The 23,084-nt window shown below is 48.0% G+C and overlaps 2 protein-coding genes across 2 annotated transcripts in view; one reads left to right on the plus strand and one right to left on the minus strand.

The window, feature by feature from the left end:
• The window catches only part of LOC145345296 (scavenger receptor cysteine-rich domain-containing protein DMBT1-like), a 376,233-nt gene that overhangs the window by 71,820 nt on the left and 281,329 nt on the right, over positions 1-23,084 (plus strand). The gene's annotated exons all lie outside the window — the stretch shown is intronic.
• Positions 1-23,084, minus strand: part of LOC145344705 (flavin-containing monooxygenase 5-like) — a 47,469-nt gene that overhangs the window by 6,706 nt on the left and 17,679 nt on the right. The window contains exons 4-6 of the mRNA XM_080191811.1: positions 9,915-10,080; positions 6,574-6,716; positions 3,444-3,643 (exon numbers count right to left, since the gene is read on the minus strand). Of these exons, the coding sequence (XP_080047937.1) occupies positions 3,444-3,643; positions 6,574-6,716; positions 9,915-10,080 (509 nt within the window). The remainder of the gene's footprint in view (positions 1-3,443; positions 3,644-6,573; positions 6,717-9,914; positions 10,081-23,084) is intronic.

A 23,084-nucleotide genomic window follows, 5' to 3' on the forward strand; every position in this document is an offset into this window, starting at 1 on the left:
GGGGCCCCCCCCACCCCCCCTGCAAAGCCAACACTACAGTCAAGAAAGCCTCACCAACGCCTCTACTTTCTCAGAAGACTAAGGAAATTTGGCATGTCCGTTACGACTCTCACCAATTTTTACAGATGCCCCATAGAGAGTGTTCTTTCTGGTTGTATCACAGCTCGGTCTGGGCTCCTGCTCTGCCCTAAGGAACTACAAAAGGTGGTGAATGTCGCCCAGTCCATCACACAAACCAGCCTCCCGTCCATTGACTCTGTCTAAAGTTTGTTTATTGGTCAGAAGTCAGGCTTACATTAACACTGCAATGAAGTTACTGTGAAATTCCCTTCGTCGCCACAGTCCGGCGCCTGTTTGGGTCAATGCAGCCTAACCAGTACGTCTTTCAGACTGTGGGAGGAAACCCACGCAGACATGGGGAGAATGTGCAAACTCCACACAGACAGTGACCCGAGACGGGAATTGAACCCAGGACCCTGGAGCTGTGAAGCAGCAGCGCTAACCACTGTGCTACGGTGCTGCCCCTATGATTAGTTACCTTATGCACCCCGGACATTCCCTATTCCACCTTCTTCCCTTGGGAAAAAGATACAAAAGTCTGAGGTCCCGTACCGACCAACTCAAGAACAGCTTCTTCCCTGCTGCTGTCAGGTTTTTGAATGGACCTACCTCGCATTAAGTTGATCTTTCTCTACACCCTCGCTGTGACTGTAACACCACATTCTGCACCCTCTCCTTTCCTTCTCTATGAACAGTATGCTTTGTCTGTACACCGCGCAAGAAACAATACTTTTCACTGTACGTTAATAGATGTGACAATAATAAATCAAATCAAATCAAATTAATAAATCAGTCTCCCAGCAAGCTTGGCAAACTCAGGAATAATCGCCTGGCAACACATCTCTCGCGTGTTCCAGAGATGAAAAGGACACACTTGCCGAAGCTTTTCATGTTGCACTCAGCAGGGTGGTTGCAAGAATATCCGATACAGAAGGTAACAATGACTCGTAAATCATACAAGACTGTGCTCGCTTGTTAGCAGGCAGAATCTGATTGGTCAAGGCATTGCCAGGGAGTGCTTTTCAACAAATCAAAACAGGTACCAGCCATTTATTGGTTCATTCCTCAGGGCAATGCCCCAGCCAATCAGAGCCACCCCGATTTGGATTTAATCAGTGTTTGGCAGTTAACTGCCAATCATCACTAAACTGGTACATTATCTCATGGCAATGTCTGTGCCAATTAAAGTCCAGCTTTTGCCACACGCTCCCCACCACGCCCACTCCCACTCCACCCCCACCCTGAGATGTAGCTTGCTGTTCCTTTAGCATTCAGAATTCTTGCAAATTGTGCTGGTGAGTACGAGATGGAAAACTTTGACAAGCCGTATCCTTTTTCCTGTGACCTGGGGAATATTATAATTGAGCTCCCGCACGGATCTGGGTTGGGAGTAGCTGGGGGGCCAAGCACTATAAGTTTATGATAAAGAAAAATGTTATCTCGGTCGCGATCAACAGTGGTTCCTTCAGAATGGATTGGGGGAAATAGGAACCTTGTCTACCCCAAGAGATGAGGTGGAGATGCTGGTGTTGGACTGGGGTAAACACAGTAAGAAGTCTCACAACACCAGGTTAAGGCACCCACAGTTTACAGAATACTGATTACAGACTCACATTCTAATCAGTATTGTGTAAACTGTGTGTGTGTCTTTATATGTCCTGTTTGCGATCAGAACTCCCCACTCCCCTGATGAAGGAGCAGTGTTCCGAAAGCTCGTGGCGTTTACTACCAAATAAACCTGTTGGAGTTTAACCTGGTGTCGTGAGACTTCTGACTGTGTTTATCCCGAGAGATTACAGAGCACGAGAGTGACACAGTGGCTACACTGTGGGACAGTGGTTAGTATTGCTGCCTCATAGTGCCAGGGACCCCCGGGTTCAATTCCCAGATTGGATCACTGTCTGTGTGGAGTTTGCACATTCTCCCCATGTCTGCGTGGGTTTCTTCCGGGTGCTCTGGTTTCCTCCCACAATCCAAAGATGTGCAGGTTAGGTGGATTGGCCGCGCTAAATTGCCCCTTAGTATCCAAAGATGTGCAGGTTAGGTGGATTGGCCATACTAAATTGTCCCTTAGTGTCCAAAGATGTGTAGGTTAGGGTGGATTGGCCATGCTAAATTGTCCCTTAGTGTCCAAAGATGTGCAGGTTAGGGGGATTGGCCATACTAAATTGTCCCTTAGTGTCCAAAGATGTGTAGGTTAGGGTGGATTGGCCATGCTAAATTGCCCCTTAGTATCCAAAGATGTGTGGGTTAGGGTGGATTGGCCATGCTAAATTGTCCCTTAGTATCCAAAGATGTGTAGGTTAGGGTGGGTTGGTCATGCTAAATTGTCCCTTAGTGTCCAAAGATGTGCAGGTTAGGGGGATTGGCCATGCTAAATTGTCCCTTAGTGTCCAAAGATGTGTAGGTTAGGTGGATTGGCCATGCTAAATTGCCCCTTAGTGTCCAAAGATGTGTAGGTTAGGGTGGATTGGCCATGCTAAATTGTCCCTTAGTGTCCAAAGATGTGCAGGTTAGGTGGATTGGCCATACTAAATTGTCCCTTAGTGTCCAAAGATGTGTAGGTTAGGGTGGATTGGCCATGCTAAATTGTCCCTTAGTGTCCAAAGATGTGCAGGTTAGGGGGATTGGCCATACTAAATTGTCCCTTAGTGTCCAAAGATGTGTAGGTTAGGGTGGATTGGCCATGCTAAATTGCCCCTTAGTATCCAAAGATGTGTGGGTTAGGGTGGATTGGCCATGCTAAATTGTCCCTTAGTATCCAAAGATGTGTAGGTTAGGGTGGGTTGGTCATGCTAAATTGTCCCTTAGTGTCCAAAGATGTGCAGGTTAGGGGGATTGGCCATGCTAAATTGTCCCTTAGTGTCCAAAGATGTGTAGGTTAGGTGGATTGGCCATGCTAAATTGCCCCTTAGTGTCCAAAGATGTGTAGGTTAGGGTGGATTGGCCATGCTAAATTGTCCCTTAGTGTCCAAAGATGTGCAGGTTAGGGGGATTGGCCATGCTAAATTGTCCCTTAGTGTCCAAAGATGTGTAGGTTAGGGTGGATTGGCCATGCTAAATTGTCCCTTAGTGTCCAAAGATGTGCAGGTTAGGGGGATTGGCCATGCTAAATTGTCCCTTAGTGTCCAAAGATGTGTAGGTTAGGTGGATTGGCCATGCTAAATTGTCCCTTAGTGTCAGGGGGATTAGCAGAGTAATTATGTGGCGTTATGGGAATAGGGCCTGGATGGGATTGCAGTCGGTGCAGACTCGATGGGCCAAATGGCCTCCCCCCTGCACTGTCGGGACTCTATGAGGGGCACTCAGCAATCTCCCCATTAGTGCAGCGCTCTCACCCATCATGGCAAAGCTCCCTTGAATACTCAGTGGGTCTTACGTACCGATGGTTAGCCTGCAGTCCGTAGTTGGCGTGATTGAATCGTTTGTTCAACGTCCTCTCGTAATAGGAGCTGACCATGGTGTCGGGGAAGATACTGCTCATCAGGCAGGCGTAGCGGTTGTGTAACATCATGTCGACCGGGTAACCCTCCGATGCCATCCGGCTGAACACCCAGCTGCCACTCCTGGTGCTGAGAAAGACCTGGGGAGGAGGACAACATGAGGACAAGGTTCCTTCGATCGATAAAAGCTTTCATTTTAGTTATCACTGTCAGCTTACATTAACACTGCAATGAAGTTACTGTGAAAATACCTTAGTCACCACACTCCGGCGCCTGTTCAGGTACATTGAGGGTGAATTTAGACCACAATTCCATACTATAGAAGCAGAATTAGGCCACTCGGCCCACCGAGGCTATCCCACCATTCAATCATGGCTGATATTTTTCTTCATCTCCATTCTCCTGCCTTTTCCCCATAACCCCTGATCCCCTTATTAATCAAGAACCTATCTATCTCTGTCTTAAAGACACTCAATGACCCGGCCTCCACAGCCTTCTGTGGCAAAGAGTTCCACCACTCTCTGGCTGAAGAAATTCCTCCTCGTCTCTGTTTTAAAGGATCGTCCCTTTAACCTGATGTTGTGCCCCTCTGGTTCTAGTTTTACCTACTAGTGGAAACAGCCTCTCTACATCCAGTCTACCATTGAGGCTGTGCCCTCTAGTCCTGCTGTCCTTTCTAAGCGGGAAGAATCTCTCTACCTCTACCCTATCCGTCCCCTTCATTATCTTGTAAGTCTCTACAAGGTCCCCCTCAGCCTTCTAAACTCCAGCGAGTACAGACCCAGTCTATTCAATCTCGCCTCATAAATTAATGTCCAAATGTTCTATGCACTACCCCATTAAGAAACAAAAGCTGTTGATTCTTTTTGCACCTTTTGACACCTATCTACGAAGACATTAATCACTCTTTGACTTGTCAAGGTTAGTTCCTGCTGAGTTAATTATCTAATTATTGGCATTTGTTGTAAAGGGCTCAGAGTGTTAGACAATTGTGTAAGGTTTTGGTGAGATCACACTTGGAGTATTGTGTTCAGTTTCGGTCACCTTCTTTGAGGAAGGATGTAGGGGCACTAGAGTTGATTCAGAAGAGGTTCACGAGATTAATTCCAGGTTTAAAGGGTCTGTTGTATGAGGAGTTTGTACTTGTACCCGCTGGAGTACAGAAGAATGAGGGGGGACTTTATTTAGATACATAAGGAAAAGCTTAATGGGATGGATAAAGTAAATGTTAACCAAATGTTCCCCCTTCTCGAACAGTCGAGGACAAGAGGTCATCGTTGTAGAGTGAGAGGGGGGGAGGTTCAAGACAGAGATAAGGAGTTACTTGTCACAGAGGGTTGTGAATCTCTGGAGCTCACTGGCCCAGAGAGCGATGGATGCAGAATCAATCAATAGATTCAATAATCTGAGATAGGTGACTATTTGATCAAAAGTGATGTAAAGGGCTGTGGGGAAAAGGCAGTGAAATGGAGTTAAGCTGGGCTGGAGATTAACCGTGATCATATCGGATGGCGGAGAGAGCTCGAAGGGCTGTACTGCCGACTCCTGCTCCTAATTCCTACGTTCCTATGTGACCAGCTGGGAAAGAAGGGGTCATCAAATCCCGATTTATTGACCCGTTGGGTCCACTGGAGCCATTCTGGTGCTGAATGGTCAGCCATCTCCTGAGTCAAAACAACAGCACAGTGGCTCAATTCCAGCCTCGGGTGACTGTGTGGAGTCTGCATGTTCTCCCCGTGTCTGTGTGGGTTTCCCCTGGATTCTCCGGTTTCCTCCCACAGTCCAAAGATGTGCGGGTTAGGTTGATTGGCCGTGCTAAATGTCCCTTAGTGTCCAAAGATGTGTGGGTTAGGTGGATTGGCCATGCTAAATTGTCCCTTAGTGTCCAAAAATGTGCAGGTTAGGTGGATTGGCCATGCTAAATTGCCCCTTAGTGTCCAAAAATGTGTGGGTTAGGTGGATTGGCCATGCTAAATTGTCCCTTAGTGTCCAAAGATGTGCAGGTTAGGGGGATTGGCCATGCTAAATTGTCCCTTAGTGTCCAAAGATGTGCGGGTTAAGGGGATTGGCCATGCTAAATTGCCCTTTAGTGTCCAAAGATGTGTGGGTTAGGGTGGATTGGCCATGCTAAATTGTCCCTTAGTGTCCAAAAATGTGCAGGTGAGGTGGATTGGCCATGCTAAATTGCCCCTTAGTGTCCAAAAATGTGCAGGTGAGGTGGATTGGCCATGCTAAATTGCCCCTTAGTGTCCAAAAATGTGTGGGTTAGGTGGATTGGCCATGCTAAGTTGCCCCTTAGTGTCCAAAGATGTGAGGGTTAGGTGGATTGGCCATGCTAAATTGTCCCTTAGTGTCCAAAAATGTGCAGGTTAGGTGGATTGGCCATGCTAAATTGTCCCTTAGTGTCCAAAAATGTGCAGGTGAGGTGGATTGGCCATGCTAAATTGCCCCTTAGTGTCCAAAAATGTGTGGGTTAGGTGGATTGGCCATGCTAAATTGCCCCTTAGTGTCCAAAAATGTGTGGGTTAGGTGGATTGGCCATGCTAAGTTGCCCCTTAGTGTCCAAAGATGTGCGGGTTAGGTGGATTGGCCATGCTAAATTGTCCCTTAGTGTCCAAAAATGTGCAGGTTAGGTGGATTGGCCATGCTAAATTGTCCCTTAGTGTCCAAAAATGTGCAGGTGAGGTGGATTGGCCATGCTAAATTGCCCCTTAGTGTCCAAAAATGTGTGGGTTAGGTGGATTGGCCATGCTAAGTTGCCCCTTAGTGTCCAAAGATGTGCGGGTTAGGTGGATTGGCCATGCTAAATTGTCCCTTAGTGTCCAAAGATGCGTGGGTTAAGGGGATTGGCCATGCTAAATTGCCCTTTAGTGTCCAAAGATGTGTAGGTTAGGTGGATTGGCCATGCTAAATTGCCCCTTAGTGTCCAAAGATGTGCAGGTTAGGGTGGATTGGCCATGCTAAATTGTCCCTTAGTGTCCAAAGATGTGTGGGTTAGGGTGGATTGGCCGTGCTAAATTGTCCTGAAACTTTGCCGAGTGCAGCAAGTATTCCAGCGTTTTTTGCTTACCTGCTTGGCACAGCGGCTGATGTCGACTGCGAGGTCACCTCCAGTGTTTCCAACGCCAATGACAACCACTCGCTTCCCTTCGAAGAGCTGTGGCTCTCTGTACGTCTTGCTGTGAGCGTATCGACCTTTGAACTTGTCAATGCCTGGACAGGGGTGAACGTAGGGATATCGGAATGATGCAAGGAGGTGTAGGAGCAGATGTAGGAGCATTTGACCCATCCAGCCTGCCCCATCATTCAATGAGATCACGATCGATCTGATGTCCTCAACTCCCCTTTTCCCGCCCCCTTATCCCTATCGACTCCCTTACTGACTAACAATCTGTCTGTCTCAGCCTCGAACATATATAACCTCCCCCCCCACCCTCTACAGCCCTCTGCGGGAAAGAATTCCAGTTTCATTCCCCTCTGAGAGAAGAAATTCCTCTCCATCTCTGTCTCCAATGGGTGATTCCCCCCCCTACCCTTACTCTGAGATTCTGCCCCCCGGTCCCAGACTCTCCCACGGGGGGAAACAGCCTCTCAGCATCGACCTTGTCAAACCTTCCTCCCCTCTCTCCACCCCCTACGAGAATCTGATTTGTTTCAATAAGGTTGCCTCTCGCTCTTCCAAACTCAGGGTGATGGTTAGCCCAAGAAAACCTCTAAATTAGGGCCTAGAAGAACATGATAAGCGTTTGTTAAAGCAAAGATTTGTGTTTTCGTACATGCCTCCTTCAGGTTAAAGTTTTGATTATGTTCTTTGGTAGGGACAGAGCCATGTGCTTAATGGAAAGGGCTAAGCTTGCAGGATAGAAAGACTTTCAGTTTCATTTCAGAATGCAAGCAGTTGCTGCCTGGACTGCCAAAAGAAAGCAGGTCCCTCTGTCTCGCTTTCTCTCTCCAGAGGGGTCCTGAAATTCCAGGGCTGGTAACTTCAGTCAAAGCAAGTATTTTGCCAACTGATCACAAAGAGGGAGTTTAAGTCTATAAGAGAAATATTGCTTTATTAGAACTAATGGGGTAGCAGTTAAGAATTGGAACTTGTTTTATTTAAATATTGTTTAATTTGCACATGTGGGTGAGTAGGAAACGGCTGGTCCCCTTAGTTGAGGGGTCAGTCACGAGGGGACATCATTTTTAGACAGCGGTCAGGAGCTTCAGAGGGGATTTGAGACAATCGTTTTCAATCGGAGAATGTTGGGAGTATGGAATGCACTGCCTGGGGATGTAGTGGAGGCAGGAAACTTTACAACCTTTAAAAAATATTTGGATGAGCCCTTCAGCTTTCACAACATTGAAGGATACGGGACAAGTTCTGGGAAACGGGACTGGCACAACTTTAACGGCAGCTATTGTCAGTGCAGACTCGATGGGCCGAAGGGCTTTTTGTGCACCGTATGACAGGTGTTATGGAGTTGCAAATATACGGTTAAAGTGCTGCGTTTGACAAAGGTAAATATCGAAAAGGAATGCTAAGGAAACCAAAAGAAATCGTATCGCATTGTCTCTTGAAAAAGCATGTGCCTTTACGCTCGGGATTTTAAACTGCGGAAAGCGGGGGCCAGCCTTGGAAGATTTGTATCTAATGCAGCGGCCACAGTTCCAGCAGAGCAAAACAGGCTTTTGAATTGAACCAATGGGTTTAAAACAAGCGCGGAGAGGCACAGAACCAATGGAATTCAAACGTGAGTGTTGTTAACAGCCTCCAGCCACTCAGATTGCAAGAGTACTGTGAGATGATTCCAGGTATTTAAACTCGGACAAGGAAAAATAATAGTGAGGGTATGCTCGGTACCTGTTGGGGATAAGTAGGTGCGACTCCCATATGGAATGCTGCAGTATATATATATATAGTTTCATCAAATCACCATCTAAATGGGAGAAACCAACTCAAAAAGTATTCCAGACCAAAGCATCAGAAGAAAGTTCATACTCCCAACCGACGCCTGGTATTATGTTATTTGAGAGTGACTCTATTCTGTTATAATTGGAACAACATTCTATTGGGGCGTTTATTCAGTTTGCTAACTGGTTTAATAAAATGACCACCAGTTCTAAAATAAAGACCGCTTAATTGTTTGTGATAGGGAGGAACAGATCCTGTTCTAATTTACCAAAACCAGAAGCTTCCTACTATCCCACGCACACTTACTTAAGATTACGGGGCGAGGTATATCCCTTTGGGAGGGTTCCAAAATCGTGCTGAGGGAAACGTCACCCCCAACACAGGATAACAAAGGCAGAGCTATACAACCTTCGAGATCTCTCCTGGGGTAATATGCAACAAATTGGGGCCTAACCCATCTTCCTAAACCCTCTGAGCAATGGGAGGACAGCCCAGGAAAAGGGAAACATCAGGATACCGTCACTGGTACCCTCTCATATCCAGGGGTTTTCCCAGCGTTTTCTGTTTTTGTTTCAGACTCCAGGCAGTAACTATCTGCTTTCCCCTGTAAAAGTTCTTCCTCTTAAGCACATACTTCCGCCAATCAAAACCCTGCTCTGAAACCCCGGGAAGAAAACCGAAAAGCATAGAATTATAGAATCCCTTCAGTGCCGAAGGAGGCCATTTGGCCCATTGAGCTTGCGTTGACCACAATCCTACCCACCCAGACCCTATCCCTGTAACCCCACCTATTTACCCTGCTAATCCCCCTGACCCTAAGGGACAATTTAACACGGCCAAACAACATAAGCCTCACATCGTTGGACTGTGGCAGGAACTGGGCGAACCTGGAAGAAACCCAGCTAGACATGGGGAGAATGTGCAAACTCCACGCAGAAAAATAAAGAGAAATGCATCAACTCAGATTAAAACGAACACATCCCTGGCTAAAATTAATTATTAGCCTCTATTTTTGGCAAGTCATAGAGGTTTACAGCATGGAAACAGGCCCTTTGGCCCAACTTCTCCATGCTGACCCTTTTTTAACCCCTATGCTAGTTCCAATTGCCCGCATTTGGCCCAAATCCCTCTATACCCATCTTACCCATGTAATTGTCTAAACGCTTTTTAAAAGACAAAATTATACCTCCCCCCTCAACTACTGCCTCTGGCAGCTTGTTCCAGACACTCAGCACCCTCTGTGTGAAAAAATTGCCCCTCTGGGCCCATTTGTATCTCTTCCCTCTCACCTTAAACTTATGCCCTTTAGTTTTATACTCCCTAACCCTTGGGAAAAGGTGTTGCCCGGTGCAGACAAATTGGCACCGTGTACAACAGAGCTGAATTTTAAACATACCCCTCACAAGAAAAATGATATACAAATGCATTTCTTCAGGGCACAGTATCATCACACATTGGTGGGGCCCTGAATACATCATTACTTGTGACGTACCATGTGCTACACATATACTCACCAGGGAATGAGTCCAACGGCAAGTGCGGGTAACAGTGGTGGCCAGTGCAAACCAGGATGGCATCAAAAAGAGAGGTTTTTGTGTTTCCGTCGCGATCTTTGGTTATCACGTCCCACTGTCCAGTGGAGGAGAAGTCTTTGTTCCTCATTATGCTACAGACCTCGGTCTGTGGAGACAGAAATCAATTCAATGAATGGTGCTAGCACCATCAGCGAGCTAATCATGTCTCACCCACCTAGAAATCACTCACTGTGGACACAAAAATCAGTAACGGAGTAAAATAGCGAACAGCCAAGCTCTCGAAATACAGTGGCTGGTCACATGGGCAGGACAGTGGCCAACGGGATTTAATCTGAACCTACACATCTCAGGACACTAAGGGGCAATTTCTTAGCATGGCCAATCAACCTAACCCGCACATCTTTGGACTGTGGGAGGAAACCAGAGTACCTGGAGGAAACCCACGCAGACACGAGGAGAATGTACAAACTCCACACACGGACAGTGACCCGAGCCGGGAATCGAACCCAGGTCCCTGGAGCTGGGAAGCAGCAGTGCTAACCCACTGTGCTACCGTGTCACCCACAAATCCTGATCCCACAATTCCAAGGACACACAATCCCAAGGAAGATATAAATCCGTCACGGACGCAGCCAAATCAGCAGCAAGCTCGGAGAAGAACCGGTGTGGAAGGAAGCTTCAAGCTTTTGGTGGAGTTCGGTTCTCATCTGAGCCTGGCCGTTATGGTTTGTTGGTCCAAAACTTCACCAGGGAGGATCCACGTTCATTGGGGAGTGGATTCTTTGAATCGAGATGTTTGGGTGTTCCAGTTTCTGTCTGAAGGTTTGGTGCACGCCGCACAGTGCGAACGAAAGGTTACCAATCATAACGGGTCTCTCTACTCCCGCTGACAATCATGCTATACATTGCTGACGGAGTGCCAGGCTGCGGGTATGGTTAGTGTAGGATGGGGTCTGGAGCCATGTCCTTCCTCTAAGGAGGATTCGACACGTCTCACTGTTGTTCTCGTTCTGTCTGCCACCCTCTGACTGTGAGGCTGTAAAACAGGACCTGCAGAAATAGGCCATCCGGCCCATCAAGTCTGCCCCACCATTCAATGAGATCATGGCTGATCTGACGTGATATTTCTCAACAATGGGTGGCACGATGGCACTGTGTGTTGGCACTGCCGCCTCACTGCGCAAGGGACCCGGGTTCAATTCCCGGCTCGGGTCACTGTCTGTCTGGAGATTGCACATTCTCCCCGTGTCTGCGTGGGTTTCCTCCGGGTGCTCTGGTTTCCTCCCACAGTCCAAAGATATGCGGGTTTAGGTTGATTGGCCGTGCTAAGTTGCCCCTTAGCATCAGGGCGACTAGCTAGGGTAAACATGGCCTGGGTGGGATTGGGGTCAGTCTACACTCATTGGGCGGAATGGTCTCCTTCCCTGTAGGATTCTATGATTCTTAGTCCCGTTTTCCCGCCTTATCCCTCGCTGATTTACAATCTGTCTGTCTCAGCCTCGGACGTACCTAACCCCCACCTCCAGCCCTCTGCTGGGAAGAATCCCGCAGATTCCCTCTGCTCTGAGGGAAGAAATTCCTCCCCATTTTGCCTTAATGGGTGAGCCCCCCACCCTCTCCTTACTCTGAGATCCTGCCCCCTGGTCCCAGACTCTCCCACAAGGGAAAACAACCTCTCAGCATTGACCCTGTCAAACGCCCCCTCCTCGAGAATCCGATATGTCTGAATAAAGTCGCCCGTCACTCTTCTAAACTCCAATGAGTACAGACCCAACCTACTCAGCCTCTCCTCATATAAAAAAAAATCCCTCCCTCCCCGGGATCGGAACCTTCTCCGGACTGCCTCCAATGTTGGGATATCTTTCCTTAGATAAGGGAAGCAAAAGTATTCCGATGTTTTGCATCCCACAGATGTCGGAGGTCGAGGGGAGACCTGTTAGAAGTCTACAAGACTATGAGAGGCACGGGCAGAGTGGATAGTCAGAAGCTTTTTCCCAGGGTGGAAGAGTCAATTACGCGGGGGGGCACAGGTTTAATGTGCGAGGGGCAAGGTTTAAAGGAGATGTACGAGGCAGATTTTTTACACAGAGGGTGGTGGGTGCCTGGGACTCGTTGCCGGGGGGAGGGAGTGGAAGTGGATATGATGGTGAGTTTTAAGGGGTGTCTGGACAAATCCATGAATAGGATGGGAATAGGGGATAGAGTCCCGGGAAGAATAGGAGGTTTTAGATCAGTCAGTGCAGGCTTGGAGGGCTGAAGGGCATGTTTCTGTGCTGTAATTTTTGTTGTTCTTTGTACATCAAAAATCAGGAGGGAGCAGGCTATCTGATCATTTATCAGACTGTTGCTGATAGGAACTTGGAATGAGATCATTTAGCGCTGTGCTCCCTGCAATGTGAAGTTTCCAGAGTGATTATGATTCCCAGAGTTGCGCTGTTTTTGATTAGAAAGACTCTGCGGAATGGTGTAGGGCACTCAACTGGGTTTTGCTGCAGTTGTATAGAGCATTGGTGAGGCTACACCTGTTTATTGAGTGCAGTTTTGATCTCCTTATCTGAGGAAGGATGTCCTTGCGATAGAGGGAGCACAGCGAAGGTTTACCAGGCTGATCCCTGGGATGGCAGGTCTATAAGGAGAGACTGAGTGGGTTAGGATTATATTCACCGGAGTTTAGAAGAGTGAGAGGGGGTCTGATGGAAACTTATAAAATTCTAACAGGGCGAGACAGGGTTAGATTCAGAAAGAATGTTCCCGATGGTGTGGGGGGAGTCCAGAACTAGGGCTCGTGGTTTGAGGATAAGGGGTAAAGCTTTTAGAACTGAGGCGAGGAGAAATTTCTTCACCCAGAGGGTGGGGAATGTGTGGGATTCACTCCCACAGAAAGTAGCTGAGGTTAAAATGTTGTCTGATTTCAAGAAGAAATTAAGCATAGCTCTTGGGATCGAGGGATATGGGGGGAATTTGATGAACAGCGGAGCAGGCTCGAGGGGGTGAATGGCCTCGTCCCGCTTCTAGTTTCTATGTTCACCCAGTTCCCACCCGTCTGCCCTCACCCCTTCCCCTCCCTCCCAGAACCAGGATAGGGTTCCCCCAACTGGTCCTCCCTTGTCACCCCCCCCGTCCCAACCCTCTCCCCACCTACCCCCCCACCCATGTTCAGAGGAACATCCTCTAACAACAGGAAGCAATGGAGGACAAAAAACTTGGTTTCAAGAAAGAATTAGCCTTTGGGGGTGAAGTGAATCAAAGGATATGTGGTGGTGGGGGGGGTGGGGGTCAGGATATTGATTTGAACGATTAGCCACGATCGGGATGAATGGCAGGGCAGACTCAAAGGGCTGAGTGGCCTCTTTCTATGTCCATAAATAGGAAATGTTACACACACTCGGACACAGGAAGGTTCTCTGGCTAATGATTGTGGGAGAGACCTTGACCAAAACTATGAACTCTGGTTTTGCAATTCTGAGCCTCAGTTTCTTTCCCTGAAAGCAGACAGACTTTGGGGTAATTTTCCAAAGCTAAATACTTTCGATGAACACAAAACGTTGGGATTCTCTCAGTCTCTGCGTTTTGTATTTTGTCCGCTCATGATCCCAGTGTCTCGCTAAGTTCATTCACAGGGCAGTTGAGAGCTAACCATGTCACCGTGGCCCTGGGTTCACGTGTAGGCCAGGCTGGGTGAGGACGGCAGATTTCAGTCCTGAAGGAAACCAATTAATTGTTTTATTTAAACAAAAACACCATCAATGAAATTTTCAAAAATTCATCTCTGGGATGGGGGGGTCGCTGGCTGGGCGCAATGTTCATTCCCCATCCCTAATTGCCCCATGAGAAGGTGGTGCGTGAGCCGCCATCTTGAACCTGCGGCAGTGCTGTTAGGGAGGGAGTTCCAGGATTGTTATTGGACATCAGTCAGTCCCGTGTGGTGTAGGTACACCCACAATGCTGTTAGGGAGGGAGTTCCAGGATTGTTATTGGACATCAGTCAATTCTCTATGGCGTGGTGTTATGAGACAATGCACTTAACTACACGTCTTTGGACTGTGGGAGGAATTCGGAGCACCTGGAGAAGCCCACACAGACACTGGGAGAATGTGCAAACTCTGCACAGACAGTGAACCAAGGCTGGAGTTGAACCTGGGTCCCTGGAGCTGTGAGGCAGCAGTGCTAACCACTGTGTCACTGTGTCGCTCGATGTTCCAATTTTCCTCTGTTGTCTCTGTCTGCCTTTCTCTCTCTTTCCCTCCCTCTCCGTCTCCTTCCCTCTCCTTCTCCTTTTACCACTCTGCAAAAGCAGAGAGATACAAAATTTGAGACAGAGGAACTTTTTCCTGCATTCGGGACCAGCCCTGGTGGCACAGTGGTTAGCGCTGCTGCCTCACAGCGCCAGGGACCCCATTCAATTCGAGCTTAGGGTCGCTGTCTGTGCGGAGTTTGCACGTTCTCCCAGTGTCTACGTGGGTTTCCCCCCACAGTCCAAAGATGCGCAGGTTAGCTGGGTTGACCATGCCAAACTGCCCTTTACTGTTCAAAGATGTGCAGGTTAGGTGGATTGCCCATGTTGAATTTCCCCTTTGTGTCTAAAAGATGTGTAGGTTAGGGTAGATTGGCCATGCTAAAATGCCATTAGTGCCCAAAGATGTGCAGGTTAGGTGGATTGGCCATGCTAAATTGTCCCTTAGTGTCCAAAGATGTGTAGGTTAGGTGGATTGGCCGTGCTAAATTGCCCCTTAGTGTCCAAAGATGTGTAGGTTAGGTAGATTGGCCGTGCTAAATTGCTCCTTAGTGTCCAAAGATGTGCAGGTTAGGTGGATTGGCTATGCTAAATTGTCCCTTAGTGTCCAAAGATGTGTAGGTTGGGGGATTGGCCATGCTAAATTGTCCCTTAGTGTCCAAAGATGTGCAGGTTAGGTGGATTGGCCATGCTAAATTGTCTCTTAGTGTCCAAAGATGTGTAGGTTAGGGTGGATTGGCCATGCTAAATTGCCCCTTAGTGTCCAAAGATGTGTAGGTTAGGGTGGATTGGCCATGCTAAATTGCCCCTTAGTGTCCAAAGATGTGTAGGTTAGGGTGGATTGGCCATGCTAAATTGCCCCTTAGTGTCCAAAGATGTGTAGGTTAGGTGGATTGGCCATGCTAAATTGTCCCTTAGTGTCCAAAGATGTGCGGGTTAGGGGAATTAGTCGGGTAAATATGTAAGGTTAAGGGACTAGGGCTTGGGTGGGTTGTTCTGGCGGAGAGTCGGTTCAGACTCAATGGGCCAAATAACCTCCTTCTGCACTGCAGCGATTTTATGATTCTTCTGCCTTCCAAAACTGAACAAAAGTAAGGGCGAAACATGCCTCAATCTGGAAGATTTCCCATGAACTGCCTGTCAGGTTATGATCGAGCGTGAGATAAAACCGTGTAAATAACCCCAAGAACAATAAGAGAGGATACTGTGCCAGGTAATATGCATTCACTGTGATACAATGTCATGATTCAGAGGGACATATTACTCGGGCTGGTTCCAATGAACATGTTTGTACACGATTATACAATGTTTCGTGCAGGTTTCATTGTGAGGGTGAGGATTATTTACAACAGTTCCCGGGAGACAGATTCAGTTTCCCCACTTTTGGAGAGAGTATTGGGGAGGTTATAATTCGGAGACTCACGCCATGGTGTTGGCAGAGACAGGGTACCTTCACCCACAGATTACTGGACATCTCCAAAGTTCCCCCTGGAGGCGTTTTGCAGGGGGTGGGGTCGATTAATAATTTGAAAACTGATGTGCGTGGATTATTATTGGGAAAGTTTATTGTGGGAAAGGAAACCAAAGGGATAAAATCGAGTTAAAACCCATTTCAACATCAATAGGGCAGCACGGTGGCACGGTGGTTATCACTGCTCCCTCACCGGGCCAGGGACCCGGGTTCAATTCTGCCCTCACCTCACTGTCTGTGTGGAGTTTGCACATTCTCCCCATGTCTGCATGGGTTTACTCCGGGTGCTCCGGTTTCCTCCCACAGTCCAAAGATATGAGGCGTCAGTGGATTGGCCATGCTAAATTGCCCCTTAGTGTCCAAAGATGTGTAGGTTAGGGGGATTGGCCATGTTAAATTGCCCCTTAGTGTCCAAAGATGTGCAGATTAGGTGGATTGGCCATGCTAAATTGCCCCTTAGTGTCCAAAGATGTGTGGGTTAGGGTGGATTGGCCATGCTAAATTGTCCCTTAGTGTCCAAAGATGTGCAGGTTAGGTGGATTGGCCATGCTAAATTGTCCCTTAGTGTCCAAAGATGTGCGGGTTAGGGTGGATTGGCCATGCTAAATTGCCCCTTAGTGTCCAAAGATGTGTGGGTTAGGGTGGATTGGCCATGCTAAATTGTCCCTTAGTGTCCAAAGATGTGCGGGTTAGGGTGGATTGGCCATGCTAAATTGCCCCTTAGTGTCCAAAGATGTGTGGGTTAGGTGGATTGGCCGTGCTAAATTGCCCCTTAGTGTCCAAAGATGTGTGGGTTAGGGTGGATTGGCCATGCTAAATTGCCCCTTAGTGTCCAAAGATGTGCGGGTTAGGGTGGATTGGCCATGCTAAATTGCCCCTTAGTGTCCAAAGATGTGTGGGTTAGGGTGGATTGGCCATGCTAAATTGTCCCTTAGTGTCCAAAGATGTGCGGGTTAGGGTGGATTGGCCATGCTAAATTGCCCCTTAGTGTCCAAAGATGTGTGGGTTAGGTGGATTGGCCATGCTAAATTGTCCCTTAGTGTCCAAAGATGTGTAGGTTAGGTGGATTGGCCATGCTAAATTGTCCCTTAGTGTCCAAAGATGTGCGGGTTAGGGTGGATTGGCCATGCTAAATTGCCCCTTAGTGTCCAAAGATGTGTGGGTTAGGGTGGATTGGCCATGCTAAATTGCCCCTTAGTGTCCAAAGATGTGTGGGTTAGGTGGATTGGCCATGCTAAATTGCCCCTTAGTGTCCAAAGATGTGTGGGTTAGGTGGATTGGCCATGCTAAATTGCCCCTTAGTGTCCAAAGATGTGCAGATTAGGTGGATTGGCCATGCTAAATTGCCCCTTAGTGTCCAAAGATGTGCAGATTAGGTGGATTGGCCATGCTAAATTGCCCCTTAATGTCCAAACATGTGCAGGTTAGGGTGGATTGGCCATGCTAAATTGCCCCTTAGTGTCCAAAGATGTGCAGGTTAGGGTGGATTGGCCATGCTAAATTGCCCCTTAGTGTCCAAAGATGTGCGGGTTAGGTGGATTGGCCATGCTAAATTGTCCCTTAGTGTCCAAAGATGTGCAGGTTAGGTGGATTGGCCATGCTAAATTACCCTTTACTGTTAAGGAGATTAAACATAAGGACCTGAGAACTAGGAGCAGGAGTAATCTGGCCCCTTGAGCCTATTCCACCATTCAGTAAGATCATGGCCAACACGCCTTTGGACTGTGGGAGGAAACGGGAGCATCCGGAGGAAACCCACGCAGACACGGGGAGAACATGCAAACTCCACACAGACAGTGACCCAAGCCGGGAGTTGAACCTGGGTCCCCGACACTGTGAGACAGCAATGCTAACCACTGTGCCAGTCTGCTACTGATCTAGACAGGAACGTGGGGGGGGTATGATCAGTAATTCTCAGATGACACGAAAATTGCTGGTGTGATAAATAGTCAGAATGAAAGTCTGAGATTACAGGATGATACATACGGGCTGGTCACATGGGCAGTACAGTGGCCGATGGAATTTAACCCTGAGTTTAACACCACAAGCTTTCGGAACACAAAACGAACAACGTGTTCCAAAAGCTTGCGGTGTTTACTATCAAATAAACCTGCTGGACTTTAACCTGGCGTCGTGAGACTTCTTACTGTGCCCACCCCAGCCCAACGCTGGCATCTCCACATTGTGTAGGTACACGCACAGTGCTGTTAGGGAGGGTGTTCCAGGATTGTTATTGGATATCAGTCAGTCCCGTGTGGTGTAGGTACACCCACAGTGCTGTTAGGGAGGGAGTTCCAGGATTGTTATTGGACATCAGTCAGTCTGTGTGGTGTAGGTACACCCATAGTGCTGTTAGGGAGGGAGTTCCAGGATTGTTATTGGATATCAGTCAGTCCCATGTGGTGTAGGTACACCCACAGTGCTGTTAGGGAGGGAGTTCCAGGATTGTTATTGGATATCAGTCAGTCCCATGTGGTGTAGGTACACCCACAGTGCTGTTAGGGAGGGAGTTCCAGGATTGTTATTGGATATCAGTCAGTCCCCGTGTGGTGTAGGTACACCCATAGTGCTGTTAGGGAGGGAGTTCCAGGATTGTTATTGGATATCAGTCAGTCCCATGTGGTGTAGGTACACCCACAGTGCTGTTAGGGAGGGAGTTCCAGGATTGTTATTGGATATCAGTCAGTCCCCGTGTGGTGTAGGTACACCCACAGTGCTGTTAGGGAGGGAGTTCCAGGATTGTTATTGGACATCAGTCAGTCCGTGTGGTGTAGGTACACCCACAGTGCTGTTAGGGAGGGAGTTCCAGGATTGTTATTGGATATCAGTCAGTCCCGTGTGGTGTAGGTACACCCACAGTGCTGTTAGGGAGGGAGTTCCAGGATTTTGACCCAATGACAGTGAAGGAACGGTGGATATATTTCCAAGTCAGGATGGTGTGTGTGGGGTCTCGGAGGGGGAGCTTGCCAATCAGGCGAGGAATCTAGAATGAAGGCGGGTTGTGGGGGGGGGCAGAGTTTCAGAATGAGGGGCTCCCTCCCATTAAAGACAGAGGGGCGGAGGAATTTTTTTTCTCGGAGGGCAGTGTGTGGAATTTCCCCCCCGGAGATCAGGAGGGGCTGCGGCTCATTGAATATATTCAAGACCGAGTTCGAGAGGCTTCTGATCCACAAGGGGGGGTTTGAGGGTTATTGGCGGGGGGGTGGGGGGTGCAGAGCGGGGGAGTATAGGCAGAAAAGGGGGGATTGAGACTTGGACAGTTTCAGTCAGTATCTTATTGGTTGTTGGAGTGGCGTGGACTGAAGGAGCGAATGGCCTCTATTGCTGCTGTCTGTCTCTCTCTCTCTGTCTCTCTCTCTCTGTCTGTCTCTGTCTCTCACACTCTCTCTCACACTCTCTCACACTCTCTCTCTCTCACACTCTCTCACTCTCTCTCTCTCTCACACTCTCTCTCTCACACACTCTCTCTCTCACACACTCTCTCTCTCTCACACTCTCTCACTCTCTCTCTCTCTCACACTCTCTCTCTCACACACTCTCTCTCTCACACACTCTCTCTCTCACACACTCTCTCTCTCACACACTCTCTCTCTCTCACACTCTCTCTCACACACTCTCTCTGTCTCTCACACTCTCTCTCACACACTCTCTCTGTCTCTCACACTCTCTCTCTCACACTCTCTCTCACACACTCTCTCTGTCTCTCACACTCTCTCACACACTCTCTCTCTCTCTCACACTCTCTCTCACACACTCTCTCTCACACTCTCTCTCTGTCTCTCACACTCTCTCTCACACTCTCTCTCTCTCTCACACTCTCTCTCTCTCACACACTCTCTCTCTCTCTCACACTCTCTCTCTCTCTCACTCTCTGGGCAGGATTTTAAGGCCTTGCTCATCCCGAAACCATAAAATCCCACATGAGGTCAATGAACCTCAGCATGGTCCACCCCTCACCCACTCCCATTCCTACGGGCAGGAGGGATGGTAAAGTTCCAGCCCCTCCTTCTCTTTCCCTCTCTCTCTCTCTGTCTCTCTCTTTCTCTGTATCTATCTCTCTCTGTTTCTCTCCCTCCCCCCCCGCCTCTCTCTCTCTGTCTCTCCCTCTCTCTGTCTCTCCCTCTCCCTCTCTCTGTCTCTCCCTCTCTCCGTTTCTCTCTCTGCATATCTCTCTCTCTGCCTCTCCCTCTGTCGCTCTCTCTCTGTTACTCACTCTCTGTATCTCTGCATCTCTCTCTCTCTCTCTATCACTCTCTCTCTATTACTCACTCTCTGTATGTCTCTCTGTATCTCTGCATATCTCTCTCCCTGTCTCTGTCTCTCCCTCTGTCGCTCTCTCTCTGTCACTCTCTGTAACTCATTCCCTGTATGTGCCTCTGTATCTCTCTCTCTCTGTATACGGAGTGAGCCAAATACAGACGGACAGGAATTTATCACGGCCGAATGGATTTCTTGGCAGCTGTTGAGATCTTGGATAAGTTAGACCCAAGTATTTGTAAATGAGAAACATTTATTGTGTTCAGTGTGTGCCACAGGGTTTGAGAAGAACTGCATAGAATTACAACTAATTAAGTACTAATTATCTGCCAATAACATTGCAACAGAGAGCGGCATTGTTTAATGAGGTTAACTATATGGTCTGGTTATTGGAACAAATTTGTACTCAGCTGCAAGTGTTTACATGCTGCATTCGTTGTGGTTTTAGGGATTGGTCAGGAGATTATCACATTTCATTAAAGAGATCTCTCTTTTTACTCTACTTTACCTCTGTCCCACTTTCTCTGTTTCTCACTCTTTCTCACACAGTCTCTCTATCCCTCTCTCAGTTTCTTTGTCTGTGTTTCTCTCTCTCTCTATCTGTCTGTCTCTTGGTCTGTTTGTGTGTCTCTCTCTCTCTGTCTCTGTCTCTCTCTCTGTCTGTCTCTCTCGCTCTGTGTGTCTCTCTCTGTCTGTCTCTCTGTCTCTGTCTGTCTGTCTCTCTCGCTCTGTGTGTCTCTCTCTGTCTCTGTCTCTCTCTCTCTCTGCCTGTCTCTCTCTCTTCACCCAGAGGGAGACCACGAGGCTGTGAATCCGAGTGGGAGAATTGGGACAGTTCCTGTATTTTCATGTAGCTTCAGGAATATCAAAGAGAGGGACATTGAGCTGTGTATGAAACTAAAGCATTAGTGAGTGGGTGTGAGCGAGAATACATCAAATTACAACTAAATAACCATCAATCTCCCCTCTAATTATATTCTGCCAAGACAATTATTCCAACCAGACAAATGAGATGGACTGGTTAGGCAGGTCCTGAGAGCTTTCAGTGAAACTGAGCTCAGCTATTGAAGATTATTGGTGGTCATGTGACACAGAACAAGTGACCATTCCACCTGCCTTGGGGAGCTCAGGAGAGAGGTTACAGAATCAGGGCTAATCCACCTAACCTGACACGAAGGGACAATTTAGCATGGTCAATCCATCCTAACCTACACATCTTTGGACACTAAGGGGCAATTTAGCATGGCCAATCCATCCTAACCTACACATCTTTGGGCACTAAGGGACAATTTAGCATGGCCAATCCACCTAACCTACACATCTTTGGACACTAAGGGACAATTTAGCATGGCCAATCCACCCTAACCTACACATCTTTGGACACTAAGGGACAATTTAGCATGGCCAATCCACCTAACCTGCACATCTTTGGACACTAAGGGACAATTTAGCATGGCCAATCCACCTAACCTGCACATCTTTGGACACTAAGGGACAATTTAGCATGGCCAATCCACCTAACCTGCACATCTTTGGACACTAAGGGGCAATTTAGCATAGCCAATCCATCTTAGCTGCACATCTTTGGACACTAAGGGGCAATTTAGCATGGCCAATCCACCTAACCTGCACATCTTTGGACACTAAGGGACAATTTAGCATGGCCAATCCACCTAACCTGCACATCTTTGGACACTAAGGGGCAATTTAGCATAGCCAATCCATCTTAGCTGCACATCTTTGGGCACTAAGGGACAATTTAGCATGGCCAATCCACCCTAACCTACACATCTTTGGACACTAAGGGACAATTTAGCATGGCCAATCCACCTAACCTGCACATCTTTGGACACTAAGGGACAATTTAGCATGGCCAATCCACCTTAACCTACACATCTTTGGACACTAAGGGGCAATTTAGCATGGCCAATCCACCTAACCTACACATCTTTGGACACTAAGGGACAATTTAGCATGGCCAATCCACCTAACCTGCACATCTTTGGACACTAAGGGACAATTTAGCATGGCCAATCCACCTAACCTGCACATCTTTGGACACTAAGGGGCAATTTAGCATAGCCAATCCATCTTAGCTGCACATCTTTGGACACTAAGGGGCAATTTAGCATGGCCAATCCACCTAACCTGCACATCTTTGGACACTAAGGGACAATTTAGCATGGCCAATCCACCTAACCTGCACATCTTTGGACACTAAGGGGCAATTTAGCATAGCCAATCCATCTTAGCTGCACATCTTTGGACACTAAGGGGCAATTTAGCATGGCCAATCCACCTAACCTACACATCTTTGGACACTAAGGGACAATTTAGCATGGCCAATCCACCCTAACCTACACATCCTTGGACACTAAGGGACAATTTAGCATGGCCAATCCACCCTAACCTACACATCCTTGGACACTAAGGGGTAATTTAGTGTAGTGCTCTGCTCTCCCAGAAGTCCAGTGCAGACCCAATGAGCTGATAGTCCCTGTCTGTGCCATAGGGATTCTATGTAACAGCAAAACGGTTGACTCTGAAATGCTTTCTAAAATGGCAGGAATAAATCTGTTCGAGCTAGTTGTGCAGGCGCGCCTGGGTGAGTTTATAAAAGAAACAATCTTGACTGAAAGCTAAATGCCTGGAAGCGCGGATTGTCCCCTTCCATCAGGGAACAGGTAATTAGCACTAATGGGTGGCACAGTGGGTTAACACAGCTGCTTCCCAGCGCCAGGGACCCGGGTTCGATTCCCGGCGGGGGCCACTGTCTGTGTGGAGTTTGCACATCCTCCCCGTGTCTGCGTGGGTTTGCTCCGGTTTCCTCCCACAGTCCGAAAGACGTACTGGTTATGGTGCATTGACCCTGATTGGCCGAACCAGGGGTGTAGTGACTGGGGGAATTTCACAGTAACTTCATTGCACTGTTAATGCAAGCCTTACTCGTGGCTAAGAAATAAACTTCACTTTAGGAAGAAAGCATACGCAGGGAACAATCGTTGTGTATTTAATTCACTTTGCGGAAGGCTTATTTCTGCTATAGTGACGCGTTATTAATGGCACTGAACTCATCCCGGGATCCAGGCCAACCACACAAGGTTGGGTGGGAGGGTGAGCTGTGAGAAATCAGGGTCATTTGGACAGGCTGGGTGTACGGGCAGTATTATGTGGATAAACGTGAGGT

This window comes from Carcharhinus amblyrhynchos, chromosome 7 (assembly GCF_965287045.1).
Source record: "Carcharhinus amblyrhynchos chromosome 7, sCarAmb.v2.hapA, whole genome shotgun sequence".
NCBI classification, from domain to species: domain Eukaryota; kingdom Metazoa; phylum Chordata; class Chondrichthyes; order Carcharhiniformes; family Carcharhinidae; genus Carcharhinus; species Carcharhinus amblyrhynchos.